We start from the raw sequence: 15,125 nt of genomic DNA, 5'->3' as shown, positions 1-15,125 counted from the left end.
CTTTATTTAATCCATGTGCCAATGTTTTACACCTTTAAGTACTTTCCAAGTTGAATATTTAATGAGCACACAATACCTTTGATATTCCATATCTTCTATCTCTTGTTCTGCTCTAGCTGAACCTTTTGTCCTTTTAACCTGCTTCAATGCTTGGGTTTCTAATATAATTAGAAATGAGGAATGTAAGGTAGAATTTATACAGGATGTCTATTCTGAAGACTGTGAGTCATCATACAAGTGAATATAGCCTATTTATTTAAAAAAGAAAAGCAACATAAGAAGAAATAAAAGTTTTTATTAATTTGAAACTTTGCAAATGTAAAATTTTGTTACCTGTAAGTTTCTAATTTTACAGCTATTTCTGGTTCTTTGGGCTTATTTAGTGTTTTTGTATTAATTATTCCCCTTGAGAGGCTTAAGATACTCTCAATTAGGGATTTTAAGATACAGTCTATTCATAATATGTTCCTAAATCCTATTTGTTTCAAACTTTTGCTAATTATTTTTCTTTTAAACTGTTTTATACCCTGGACTTATTACCTTGTAAGTTAAGATTTTGTGCATAGTACACCTTCCAATCATATTTAGCACTTTAAATCCCTACTATAAACATCTAAAGGGGCACTAGAAAGACATATTGATAACATGCAGATACTTATTGGTATGTAAAATATATATCCAAGTGTACATTTTTAATTTCTTTATTTAGACTGGATTTTACTTTCTTTATTTGAATGTGAAGTAAACACTGGACTTTTTGGTAACTTTTCAGAACTTTTCTTATTTTAGAATGGATGTGTGAATATTTTATAGATTCATTTAAAAGTGATACCATTTATAATGTTTTCTTAAATGCTAAAATGTATTTTAAAATTTGTTTTACATACATGGTGTATTCTTTATACTCTTAAAAAGAAAGCTATATTCTACCAGGTCTTTCAAATTTAAGCTAAGGAGGTAGTACTGATAAAATAGACCAAAATGCAGATACTTTACTTGTGGTCCAAGTGACCTAATATGGTTTAAAGACAATTTCTTAAAACACTGTTGCTATTTATTTAGATTATAAATGTCAATTTAATGATATTGCTATTTATTTTAAGAAATACTGGTAACCTTGATTCATATTCATCTGTCATCAGTGATATTCATACCATTCTTTAATGCCAAGTAAAATAGAGTTACTTTACTTCTTCCATACTTTAGTAAAGGAAATTTCTCTCTACCTCCTTTCATTCTATGCTCATATTTTTCAGAGTTAAGATAGTTTAGAATTCTAAATGGATATATAGAAATCCATTTTTAAAATAATTACATTTTTGACACACAATCTATGGGGTCAAACCACAAACATATTTGAGAGTTCCATCAGATACTCAGTAATTTTAGACAGCCCACGTAACGTGGAACAATAAACTATTCTGATATTAGTGAAATAACTTTTGACTCCCTTCTGTGTTGTAACTCAAACTTTGGTGGGCTTTAAATATTCCTAGATATCCGTGGAATACAAGAGTTTTTGGACAAAGTGTCTCAGCAAGGAATGGACGTTGCACTTCAAAAGGTAGAAAACAACATCAATAAAATGATCACCACTCTCTTTGATACCATGAGGATAGAGGAATTGAATCGCTATCGAGACACTCTTAGGAGAGCCATCCTTGTTATGAATCCTGCCACAGCCAAGTCCTTCATTAGTGAGGTAAGTAAAAATCATCATGCAGTGGGGGTATGGTGGAAAAACTAAATACTTTGGAATGAGCCCTGCAGAGGAGTGAAAGTTAAGAGCAGAGTGAGGGAATTAGCTGCTCAACTCTCATTAACACTAATGGAGGAAGCACAGCGAATTCTTTGCACATCACATTTACCCCATACTGTCCAGTTAATTGCTGAGAATGTTTGTATTTATGTATATTTAGGCACAAAGCCAGGACAATTTTAAGAAATCTTATGAGGGTTGAAAAGTGCTGTTGACCTGAATAGATCTATCAAGGTAACGAATGAATTCACAAGGGTACAGCTAACTAATACTTAAATTTGCAAGTTAAAATTTTACTTCTGAGAAAAGATTTACTTGAATAGAATGTGATTGCTTAAACATGATTACTTAAAAAAAATATATAACAGATTTACTTTTGCTCTGGGAACTCTGTACGAAGACAAGTAATTAAAACTGCATGAAACTAAGCAAAGTGATGACCATTGCACATTTTATGATGCCACATCCTCAACTTTTTAACTGTGGCTGCTAATTTGGTTAGAAGATTTAAAGCTCTGTAAATACAGGACTTTCCAGTGATTGCTGTTACATCTCTTTATTCCGAAATGCTTGTGATTATCTTGCAAAGGATTATTATCAAGCCATTTTAGCCTTACTTCCATTTTAATTTTGTCTAGTAATAGAACTGATCATGACATTCATATGTCACATGGTGTTTCTAAGTTTGGTGACTGTATTTTGTTCATACTTTTTTCCTCACTTCAGCCCTATGGTTTCTTTACCTTCTAAGTCCTGTTATAAATTAAGAAGTGTTAGAAGTTCTTTGATGCTCTGTAATAGAATTGTTTTCAAGAATCTTGAAGCAAAATATAAATCACAGAACGGTAAACCTTATGGAAACTATCAGAAATATCAATTTTTTATTTTAACACAGAATGTTATTATGCAGTTATGGATAAATAAAGAACTTTTACATTTTGAGTTTATAAAATAACTTAATATCATCAAACGTTAGATTTTTCCACAATTGAAAGAACACTTTTAGTTTTAGAATTGATTCTTTCAAGAAACACAAAATATTCTAGAATATTAAAAGCAAGTATGAAGATATTTAATATAAATCAAAATGGAAAAACCAGTAAATGAAGTAGCAGCATCAGTGGTCACCAGAGAAGACTTCATTCACTTTGTATCTTGCGTAGGAATTCACAAAAGTGTTATAACAAGACAAGTGTAAGTCCATCTCAGCTCCTTTCTTGTTATGAGTCATAGAAAAATTACTTAATATTTCTGAGTCTCCATCTTGTTATCAGTAAAATGAGAATAAGATTGGTTTAAGCAGATTAAGAGAATAATGTAGATTAATAAGATACCCTATGGAGTATATTAAAAAGTGGTGCTAGGCAGGGAGAGACCTGGCAGTTAGTAAATATTCAAGAAATAGAAACTTCTAGATCACTTTGTCTAGGGGAAAAAAATGGACAAAAAGTGCCTGCGAATGTGAAAATTATGTCAAGATGAGCACACACCCCTTCATTGTATGCTCAGAGTAAAGTTTTGTGTAGATTAATAGCGGGATGCATGAGGAAGAGCAGTAGTATATACTGTTGAAATGAGAATTTTTACCCCAGATGGCAAAGGCCCTGTGCCAGGACAACAGTTGATCTCTCTTTAATGAACATTTAGAAGCAATGGGCTGAGAATGGGGGATGGCATGCTCAGACTTTCCTATTGAGAACTGACAGCTGGGGAGCCATGAGGTGGAATGGTTCCCTTTCAGACAGAGAAGATGGAACTGGTGGTGGTGGGACACAAATCCATAGGAGTGAGAGTCATTCAGGGGCAGACTGTCAAGAGTTCAAGTGGCCAGGAAATGGAAAATCAGAGAATGTGGAGTTTTTAACCTGGATTCCAGGAGATGATGGTATAGTACTGGTTTGTTAGAGCTTCCATTACAAAATACTACTAACCAGGTGTCTCAAACAACAGAAAATTATTGTCTCCCAGTTCTGGAAGCTAGAAGTCCGAAATCAAGATATTAACTAAGTTGGTTCTTTCTCAGAACTCTGAGGGAAGGAGATGTTCCAGACCACCCCCCCACCCCTCCTCTCTCTCTCTGGCGGGTAGATGGCTTTCTTCTCCTTAAGTCTCTTCAGATCATCTTCCATCTGCATGTCTGTCCAAACTTCCCCTTTGAAATGACACCACTCATTTTGGATTAGGGCTCACCCTAATGACCTCATTTTCACTTGATTACCTCTGTAAAGGCCTTATATCCAAACAGAGTCAAATTCTAAATATTGAGTGTTAGGACTTCAGCATGTGAATTCTGCATGGTAGATGGCAATGAAAACAATGATTTAACCCGTAACAGATGTCATTCTTGGTTAGGAGCAAACAACCTTATTTGCTCACAGAGGAAGGATTTAGAGTTCAATTTGAAACATATGGTGTTTGAGCCAAAGTGTCCTACCCAGGTGATTATAACTGTATTTTAACAATTTTGTTCCTAACTCCTCTTACTATTTACTGTTTTTCTCCCTACTTATTAATTTCTAAGGTTTTTATAAACAATAAACTCGTTTCATTCTCATACAAAAACCTTTGAGTTGGTATTGTCATTATCCGTGGTTTATTATAAATTAGGCACTCAAATGTTAATTAATTAGTCAAGATGACACAACTAATAAGAGGTAGTTCTGGAACTGATTCCAAGTAGTCTGTCTCCAGAGCCTGTGTGCTTAATCATAGTTCTCAAAAAGGGTGGTTGCAAGTGTACAACTTGAGTTCAGGAGAAAGATCAGGGTTAGAGATGTCAGTTTTTTAAAAGCAATAAAGATTGATTTATTGTCCAGTTTAACCTACATCCTGTGCTAGGCTGTAGCAATGCTTATGAAGATCCAGTACCTCTCTTCAGGTTTCTAGTCTGGTACCAGGGAAGGAAATAGAATGTCAGCATTAGAGGATGCAGTAAGGGCAGGTCTCACATCCATCTGGAGCTACAGGGCCACCTGTAGTAGTGTGGAACCACCTCACATCCAGTTTCAGTGGTAAAGTGTGTGGTTGTGGAATTATTGAGGAAGGAGCTTGGGTCCCAAAGGGGGTGCGGCTTGAGTTGAGCATTAAAAGACATATGGAATTGGATTAGGCAAAGAAAGGAGAAGAATACAACCCAAGAAGCAGGAAAATCGGAAAATAGGGAAAGTGGTGGAGCAAGATTACAAAGGGCCAGGGAAATAATGGATGAAGGTGGGTGTGCTGAGCACTCTGTTTAGAGGTTTGGTAATGAAAGTAAAGACAAATTATGGATAATTAAAAAAAAAAAAACCTATATGTTGAATACCAGCAACAGAAAAAAATGGCTCATTTTTAGGAAAAAAAAAATTATTGAGCCATTTTATATAGGCCTTGGTATACCAAGCAGTTAAAAAGTATAATTGTAAAATGAAGAGGGAACATTGATAAGACTCTGGTGGTAGAATTTGTGAAACTTTGCCAGGGAAGGACTACCCATGACCAATAATCTAGAATTACTATTTCAAAGGTAGATGGAATTATTTTAGACTTGTAAAAATTTTTTTTTCTTTGACCATCCTTGTATTTCTCATAATCCATTCAACCAATATGATTTTGACTTATATTCTTATTTTGGCCCCCTCTCCTAGACTCTCAAATACTTGTAATAAGTTATTGCTTCCATCTTTGTTCCCAAACACATAACATCTATGTATGTGATTTTTCTTGAGAGACTTTTCTGCTTTCCTCTACTCAGTCACCATTTTTTCCCCTAAATTCTTTATAATCACTAATTTTTGTCTCCAAGCTGTGAACAAATTTATTCCATAGTTACTATGATTTAAATATGAGCTATCCCCCCAAAGCTTCTTTGAATCCAGGAATATTCAGAGGTGAAATGATTAGATTATGAGAGCTATAACCTAGTCAGTCCATACTACTTTGAATGGAATGACTGGGTGATAACTGTAGGAAGGTGGGGCATGGCCAGAGGAGATGTCACTGGGGTGTATGCTAGAAGCCTGAATCTTCTCTGTGACCCCGACCTCACTTACTACTTTCCTGAGGCTGCCATAAACTGAGTAGCTTTTCTCCACTGGATCCTTTTCTCATGATGTTCTGCCTCATTTTGGGCCCAGAACAATGGAATTGGCCATCTGTAGGCTAAGACCTCAGAAACCACAGGATCCAAATAAACTTTCTCCTCTAAATTGTTCTTGTCAGGTGTTTTGGTCAGAGAGACCCCAAAACAAACAAACAAACAAAAACAAAAATCTAACTAAAAAAAAAATCTAACTCTAAAACAACAGTTATCTCACACAGTGATATAGGAATGACAGAAAGAATGTGAGCCACCTCCACATCAACCTAAACTAGCTATACTTTTCTGATCTGCATAGTGCTTCCTGTTTCCCAATGAGCTGTTTTCAGACACTGTCCAGCTTGTTTCTGCTTTCTTATGGGTCCTAGGAGTCCTTCCCCTGCTCAGAGAACAGGCTGACCCTATCTCTGCTGGAAGCAGTTCACAGAAACAGCAGGCAGCTCTGAATTCAAAAGAATGCACTCAGGTTCTACAGACACAAAGAAAAATAGTACCTGACCTAGAGAATTGCTCAGTGCAGTGGAAGAGGCAGTCATATAACTAAATAATAAAATGTAAAAGAAAAACGCTGTCCTAGTGATGGGTAAATGGGATTCCTAGAATCTGGTAAGAGAATTGACTCTGCTGAAAAGTTGACATGGTCAGGACAAGTTTCACAGAGAAGTTTCTTCTCCCAGAATCTTGAAAAGAGAATAAGAATTCATCAGGCAGGCAATGGGGTAAACCGCAATTCAGACTATGTATATTTGTATGCATATGTAATACGTTGACAGAGGTAAAAAAATCTAATTCAAACAAAGCTTTTTGATTAAAAAAAAAAGAGTTCCTCACTCAATTCTTTTCTTTCTACCTCTAATTGTTTTTTAAAGAATTACTTATTTTTAATTTTAATTGCATTTGCTTTTGAATATTCTGTGCATTCATATAGCCCAAGCTTTAAAGTTTTAAGAGGATCACTTCCTGCCACCACTCCTCAAACATGTGTTTTTCTTCTCCTAAAGCATATAACATGTCTCCTGTGAATTTCAGGAACACAGCACACACACACACACACACACACACACACACACACACGCACACACACACACGCACACATACTTTTTTAGTCTTTTTTACAGAAATTATAGCATACTAGGTATAAATTCTCCTTCTGGATTTTTTTAACAGGAGATTTTCCCTTTGACATATATGAAGTGCCCCTGATAGTTTTAGTGTTTATATAATATTTCATTAGCTCTTTAATTTTTTTTTCCTTACTCTGGTGATATTATTCATTGACTTACTATTTTATTTTTTTCCTGTTTCTTTTCTGACTTGTTAAATGAAATACTAGTTCATCTACTTCATCCATATTAACTCCTCTCAACGTTACAACAATTTTAAAAAACATCAAGTGACACCAGTATATCTTGATTCGTGTACTGCCTAGTAGAGACAGAATAGTATGTATAAAGATGTTTTTCACAATTCTACTTTCCCCTTCCAACTTCCATGATTCACAGTTTTACTTTTATATATAGTGTGCTCGAAACACTTATCTTTTATTTGATAACCATAAATAAAACTTTCATATCTTAGCTAAAAGTCAATTCTATAAGAAAAAAATCCACCAATATACTTATTTTTATCATTATTAATATTTTTCATGACATAATAAAATATTAAGGTAAGATTATGTTGATGTTTTTCTCACCTTTAGAATTTTCATTTGAATTATTATTTTTTTACTTTTTCATAATTTCATCTTTATTGGTTGCTTAAGTTTTGAATTCTTATCTTTCTGAGCAAATAAAATTCCCTGATTCCTTCACACAGATCCTTCCCTCTCAGAGCCCATTCTTTCTGCTGTTTTTCTGGCATTTCCTTTATATCTGAAAAATTTGTGGGTCAGAGCAACAAATTCTTGGATCCATGTGTGATCGTTTTTTAGTTTCCTTTTTTTCCGGGGACTATCTTCAAGTAACTTTTTAAGAGAGAGTATGTGGGAGGTTTAATTTATCACGCTTTTCATTTATGAATGTGTATTTATTCTCACTTCATCCTTGATGAATAACTTGGCTAATTATAAATGCCTAGATTAAACATCACTTACCTCATAACATTGATAGCATTGCTTCATTGTACTCTGGCTCTCAGTCATTTAAATTGAGCAGACAGAACATTTACATTTTATTGGAGGTGATACTAGATTTTGCATGTGTGTGATTGTGCTATCTTAGTTCTACATTACAATGCTAACATTAGTTGCCCCCATTCACCCCCAGAAAGTTCAACTACACCTATTTCTTTAAGACAATTTAAGTTTGTTTGTTTTTGGCATAAGAACAAACTGTCACTTTCAGGGACATTTTGCACATGACAGTGTGTGAGAAGTCCCCAAGAGAATCAACATACATCCTCCTTATTCACTAATTCCATATTTAGCAATTTCCCTAGTCACTAAAATTTATGTATAACTAAAAAATCAATACTTAGGGTGATTTTGTGATCACTTATTTTCAGAGTTGCAAAAATTTGAGTTCTCCAACAGACCATATTCCCAGATAAGGTCAAAAGCCACCCTCTTCATTCTTGTTTCAATTCTCATACTGTAAATAAACAGCCTTCCCCGTCTATTTTGGGCTATTTTTAAAATTTTTGTGCCTGTGCGTGTGTGTGATTTTGCTGCCTAAAATGCCCTAAAAACTGCTGAAGTGCTACACAGTTTCCCTAAAGACACAAAAAAACCTTTCATGTGCCTTACAGAGAAAGGGGCTGTTAGATAAGCATTATTCAGACGTGACTTATAGGACCTTTTACTGCGTTCAATGTTAATAAAATAACAAAATATAATAAAGTAACTTTAAGTAGAAATGTACAGAATTAGAGATCTACAGGAACCACAATCGGTAGTTCCCCAATGAACAATACTATAGCATTCACTAATTCAGTCACAGGGAATTTTGTAGAACATTAGCTCTGCAAATGACAAAAATCAACTGTATTCTCAGAATTTTCACATCCTCAGCTCATTTCTACCCTGTGTTGGGCCTGACAGTTCTAAGTATCAAGACTTGTAGAGCTTGGATAGAGGTCTGTGTACTTAGCTGCTGCCCCCTATGATGGTTTCTAATCTATGGCTCCTCACACATGTTTCATTACGTATCACTGCAATCTCTGCTTTTTATTTTTCAGTAATTTATTTTAAAATGCCTTTCTATGGCCCCTTTCTTTTTCCTCATGGTCATTGCTTTATATATCCATTCACTGCATATTTTAATGGGATTTTGAGAGTCATCCCTTTTATTTTTTATTGTTTTTGTAGTTGTAGATGGACAGAATGCCTTTATTTTATTTGTTTATTTTTATGTGGTGCTGAAAATTGAACCCAGTGCCTCACACAAGCACTCTGACACTAAGGCCCAACCCCAGCCTAAGAATCATCCCTTTTGACCTTCTTGAGTTGAAAGTTCCAAAAAAAAATTTTTTTCCCAGATTTTTAGAGATTAAAATTAAAGAAACATAAGAGACTTTTAAAAACAATTTTTATAGTTTTTAAGAACTAATATGAAATCATAACATTTTCAGTCAGAATATACAACATGTAACATTTTGGTCAATTCTATGTTGACTGTTGAGAAAATTAAAGGCCTGTCAGGATCTAATCAATACTGTTCTGTAACTCCTTCTAGCAATGTTCAACACTTCTGCAGTTGGTACCCATAGTAGATGGTAGGAATGGTTGGTGTACCAGACTTTGAAACTGGTAAACGTAAGTTTTCAGGGGGTCAAAGTGGTTCATGATTGTCAGATTCTAAGAGAAGTATTTGTAGAAATTACCTTACCATGGAGTTTATGATGGATAGAGAGACAAATGAAGCTTGAAGGACATGGATGGATTGGGATAATAGGAAAGATAGAGGAACAAAAGGTTATGAGGGGGGCAGAAAGACAACCCAGTTGAGTAAACACCTAAGACAAGGAGAGGCAGAGGGGAGAGATGCTGGTCAATGAGGGCAATAACAGATCTCTAACTTTACTGTTCACTATACTTCATAAGTTGGTGTGAAAAGTTATTGTAATGTTCAAAGGAAATAATAAAAGTAAAAAAAAAATGAGTTTTAAAGAAGAAATTGCTCACTTACCATTGTTATTTAATTGCTGAGGGGAAAAATAGGCATATCAGTTCTGTTTGCATCTTTATTTTTCTGTCCCTGGAGCAATTATGTGGCATTGAGTTAATTATGTTTCCTTTGAAGTCTCAGAAATTCAATACATTAAATATCTACAGTTAGTGTTCCACCTCTTATTTAAGAGTTTCAGAGCTTTATTAAAAATACTGCAGTTATGAACAGCTGAGTAAATCAACCTGCTGTGATATCTGCAGAAAATTGTCACAGTGTAAGTGTGAGTGTCCTTGAAATGAATATAGTGAAACAGGAGTGTTTACATGGTTTTATTTTAAGTATGAATTGGAATGAAATTTTGAAAGAACAAGTTTTTGTATAGGAATGGTGTTTCATTTGTTGTTGTGCAAGTTATATTCTTTCCAGAAAGAATATACAATTCCTACTTAAATAAGAATATTTTGGCCAGGGTTTTCTAGTTTTCAGGTCAAATAAGATATATCAATTATTTGAAAACAGGAAGGTTTAGTATTTGAATGACAATGACTATCATTTCTAATGTAGGATTTTCTCTTCAAATTTTTGGGAAGGAATGCCACTTTTACCTGAGATCCTTTTACTTCACAATAAAAAAAGTAATGTCTTTTATCCCTTACACCTACCTGATGAGTTAGTTTTTGTTCTATTGTACCATATCCTAGGTTCAGAAAGAATAAAATTTGATACTGTCAAAGAACAGAAAGACAAGGTTACTTTCTTCAACTACTTTAGCAGTTCCCATAAATAAGCCTCTGGGAAAGTTTAGCATCTAAGTGAAAGTAACTTGTCTCAACAGATTTAGAAAGAGTCCTCCTCATCAGATGACTATAATAGTTATTTAAATAACATATTTTTTCTCTAAATGGAATTACCTGGGGACATTAAGCAATGTATAGTTTTAAAGATGAAACTATTGTAATGGTATTTTAAAAAGGAAAATATGATAAGAATTTTTTTCCAAAATATATTCATTGCATGAAAATCTCTCTGATCATACTGTGTTAATAGATGACTGTTATGTATTTAAAGTATATTTTTAAATAAAACATTCATAAATAATAGAATAAACTATAAGTATTTACAACTCAACAATGTTATTTACAGCCCACATTAAGACTGAGAAACAGAACATAACTATTATTCCCACATGTTCCTCCTATACACCCCGTAGCTATGATCCTTGTCAAGGGCATTTTGGCTTCTAACACAATAAACTAGTGTTGGAAGCCATGTATGAATTATGGGTCTGTTTGAGTCATCGTAAGGCAAGAAGGCTACTTTTCTGGGAAGTCCTGCGTGAATTCCTTGGATTGAGAAAGGCCAGATTATACCGACACCTTGCCTTACCTTACAGCCATAGGTTCAAATGCAGCCACCTGGAGATGGATGTAACCTGCCAAGCCCCCAAAACTTTTTCTCACCACAGTTATCCTGTTTTCCTGTAGAAGCTCCTCACTGAATCCCTTTGGTGTGCCTATCCACATAAATGACTACTCGGGCTCCATCCATTTTGTTGTCAGATCCAGTTTTGTCCAGGGTTGGTTACCCACCATTCCCCACTTTAATTAATAAATTTATCTTTAAATTATTTCTATAATTTCTGATTAATTTTCTTAATCCAGATTACTGCCTGCATGGATTAATCATTCTACTGCTGTACTGGATGCGGCGGGCAATAAACTAGTATTTGATGTTAAACTTTATATGAAAAGAATCATTTAAGAGAAATTGCGGTGTGTATATATATATGTATACGTACATATATATATATATACACACACACATACACAATGAATGAAATATTATTCAGCCTTAAAGAAGAATGAAATTATGGCATTTGCCAGTAAATGGATGGGACTGGAGAATATTATGCTAGGCAAAATAAGCCAATACCAAAGAACCAAAGGCCAAATATATATATTTTTTCTGATATGCCAATGTCAATTCACAATAAGTGGGGGGTAATGATAGAGGTACTTTGGATTAGATACAGGGAAGTCAAAGGAGGGGTGGGAGTGTGGAAGTAAGAATGACAGTAGAATGAATGGAACAGTATTACCCTTTTTGCATATATGATTACATGACCCATGTAACTCTACATTATGTAGAACCAGAAGAATGAGAAGTTATACTCCATGTGTCAAAATGCATTCTACTGCCATGTATAATTAATTAGAACAAATTTTAAAAATTAAAAAAAGAATCATTTAGTATATAATTTTTTACTCCTTTCTTCTGCTCAGCACTGTATCTATGAGATTCTCCCATAAAGTATGTATGAAAAATTCATTCATTCTGATTGCTTCAAAGTATTTCATTGTATCTATATGCCACAGTTTATGCAACTTCTGTTGTTAGTTTTTCCAAGTTTATCTTTTATGAATAATGATTCTTCATACTTTTTTTGCATATGTATTTATTTCTCTGCGGTATGTACCTAAATATAGAATTACTAGCTGGAGAAGTATACATAAGACATGTCATATGTTCACACTGATACTGTTAGTTTTCTGAAGTGTCACTTCAACTTGACTCTTACTGGTGGCAACTAAAAGCGTTCTAATATTCCAGTTCCTCACCAACACTTGTTATTTTGTCTTATTTATGATGGCAGATATGTATTTGATTCAGATTTTCTTTTTAATTTGCATATTCCTGATGAATGATTTTAGTATATTTATTGGATTTTTGGATTCGACTTTTAGGAAGTGCATGTTCAACTTACATTTTTCCCCCCTCATGATTTGTTAGAAGGTCAGAGCATGGCATGCCTCCCAGCCTGCTGTATTCCATTCCTCGTAGAGGTGGCCAACACCAGCCTGGATTTAGTCCTCTGTGCCTCCTGCCCAAGCACTAACCTGGATTTAGTGGTGCTGGGTGCTTGGAATGTCATGGAGGTCCAGGGACAGCCCCATCACCATTCAGTACCTGCACTTCCAAAAATGTTAGGAGACAGCATCCAGAGGTAGGACTGAGAAAAGGCTGGTATCTCTCAAGTGACATCAAATCCCTCATCCCCATTAGCTAGGAACACTGCCAGATACCCAGCCCATCAAGGGCGCTGCCTGGGGTCCTTACAGGGACATAAACTGGTGCCCTCAGTGTTCAGCATCTCCCTTTCCAGCCCCCAACTGAGCAGCCCCCTTAGCCTAGACCTAAGCCATGTATATTTGTATATATAATGGATAAGAGTCTATTTTAAATAGCTTCTCCCACTCTGTCTTTTCACCCTGAAAACAGTGAATTTTGGTGAATGAAAGTTCTCATTTCAAATGTAGCCCAAGTTATTAATTTGTTTTCCTTTATAGTTTGTATTTTGTCTTTTTTTTTAAAGTAAAAGCTTCCTACTCAAAGATCATGAAGATATACTCATGTTCTATTTAGAAATTTGTTTTATTTTAGATGCAAAATGTAAAGTATGTTTACATTTAATTATGAAGTTGATCTGAAATTGATTGTTTTGCATAATGGGAAATGGAGGTAAAGATACATTTTATTTCCCATATGGGGGTCATGTGTCTCTGATTGGAAAAAATATTGAAATTTTCCTAAAATGGGAGCTGCTGTGTATTTGAAAAAATAGATTTATTATTCTTGTGCTGCATATGTGGCCTAGGTCAGATTTTTTGCTCTAATATGAAGCACATGACTTTAGGAGAAAATGAAGGACTCTGTTCAGAAAATCATTGAAATAAGAAAGTTCCATGACTCCATGATCACAAAAATTAATGGTACTGGATTAATTCAGTATAAGTTGTAACTCTTTCCAAAGACCCAATAGTCAGGTCATCAAGGAGCAGCTATTGGCTGGTCACCCCAAAACTCAGTGACTCCATATAGATAAGGGTTTTAGAGTCACATGAAATTCTAAAAGAAAGAACTTTAATTTAACTGGGTTTAATAAAAAGTAAACTTCAAACAGGCATTGATTTATTCGTGACTTAATTACATTTTTCTACATCACAATTTTCAATTATAATTGAACCATTCTTGAATCAAGTTTTCACCTTAGCTCAATAAACTTATATTGAACTTTAAAGGGTACTAGCTAATCCACACCTGTGGAATTTTTTTCTTCAATAAAAAATTATCAAATTTATTTTGCTTTCGATTTGACCAAAACTGTGTACAACAGGTCTTGATAATGAGGCCTGAAGAGGCTTCAGGTTCTGCTTTTCTGACTGGAACTCAGTTCAGTCCTCAGAATGCCTTCTTCAACATGGAAACTGAGCAAAGAACAAGGTTCTGATGAGTCTAAAATTGCAAATCAGACATCATCTCCACTGATGGGATGCTAATATTGTTGGACAGTTTGATATGAATTTCTCCCAAGGAGTGTACATGTCATTTAATATTTTTTGGCTTTGTAGCATCTATTATGCTAGTTTTCCCTTTATTTTGCATTACTACATATGTGAAACACTTTGATTCCATTCTATTTATTACAACAAACAAGAAAATATTTGAACATAGGTGAAAGTTGTGTAGTGTTATTTAAAATATAAATTCACTTTGTTTCAACTTTAAAGACATAGAAATTGAAATATTTTCTAACTTATTATTCACTTTCATTCATTCATTTAAATATGTGCAAGTTTAAATATGTGCAAGTCAGTGTAGGAAGTATTGTAGGAATACAATAATGAGTGATACATGATTCTATACTGCAAAGGATATATACTAATAAGGAGAATGGAATAAATGTGCAAAAGAATAAAATCATCAAAATGGAAACAGTTAAATTATTCTCAATTCCTTTGAGGAGTAAAGAAAACAAAATTGTTATCTACCACCTAATCAAATAAATTCTTCAGACAAATAACTACATTTCTTGTATCTATATCATCCCTATTAAAAGTTTATTTGTTGCAGTATAACGGAACAATCTTGGCTGTTTTCAAAGTCTTAACATAATATGCTGTAGTCTTATCAAGACAAGTCTAGAATGTGAATGAATCCAAGGGCAATTTCATTTTTCTTGGGTTTTCTCTCCACGAAATTGTATCCAAAAAAAAAGAAAGAAAGAAAGAAAGAAAGAAAGAAAGAAAGTAGTTTGAATAGACCTAATGATGAATTTGAAGATTGGAATTTGGTAATGTTCAAATGTGAAGACAGCAGCCCTGGAAGGCAAGAGTGTGCCAAT

General features: G+C 34.3%; 1 protein-coding gene across 4 annotated transcripts in view; it reads left to right on the top strand.

The window, feature by feature from the left end:
- Positions 1 to 15,125, top strand: part of Grid2 (glutamate ionotropic receptor delta type subunit 2) — a 1,411,364-nt gene that overhangs the window by 740,683 nt on the left and 655,556 nt on the right. For all 4 annotated transcript variants that reach the window (XM_021734724.3, XM_078021917.1, XM_005337550.5 and 1 more), the window contains exon 4: positions 1,497 to 1,702. In XM_021734724.3, the coding sequence (XP_021590399.1) occupies positions 1,497 to 1,702 (206 nt within the window). The remainder of the gene's footprint in view (positions 1 to 1,496; positions 1,703 to 15,125) is intronic.

Source organism: Ictidomys tridecemlineatus, chromosome 9 (genome assembly GCF_052094955.1).
Source record: "Ictidomys tridecemlineatus isolate mIctTri1 chromosome 9, mIctTri1.hap1, whole genome shotgun sequence".
NCBI lineage: Eukaryota > Metazoa > Chordata > Mammalia > Rodentia > Sciuridae > Ictidomys > Ictidomys tridecemlineatus.
Note: the sequence above shows the minus strand (reverse complement) of the source record. Positions and strands in the feature narration are given on the sequence as shown.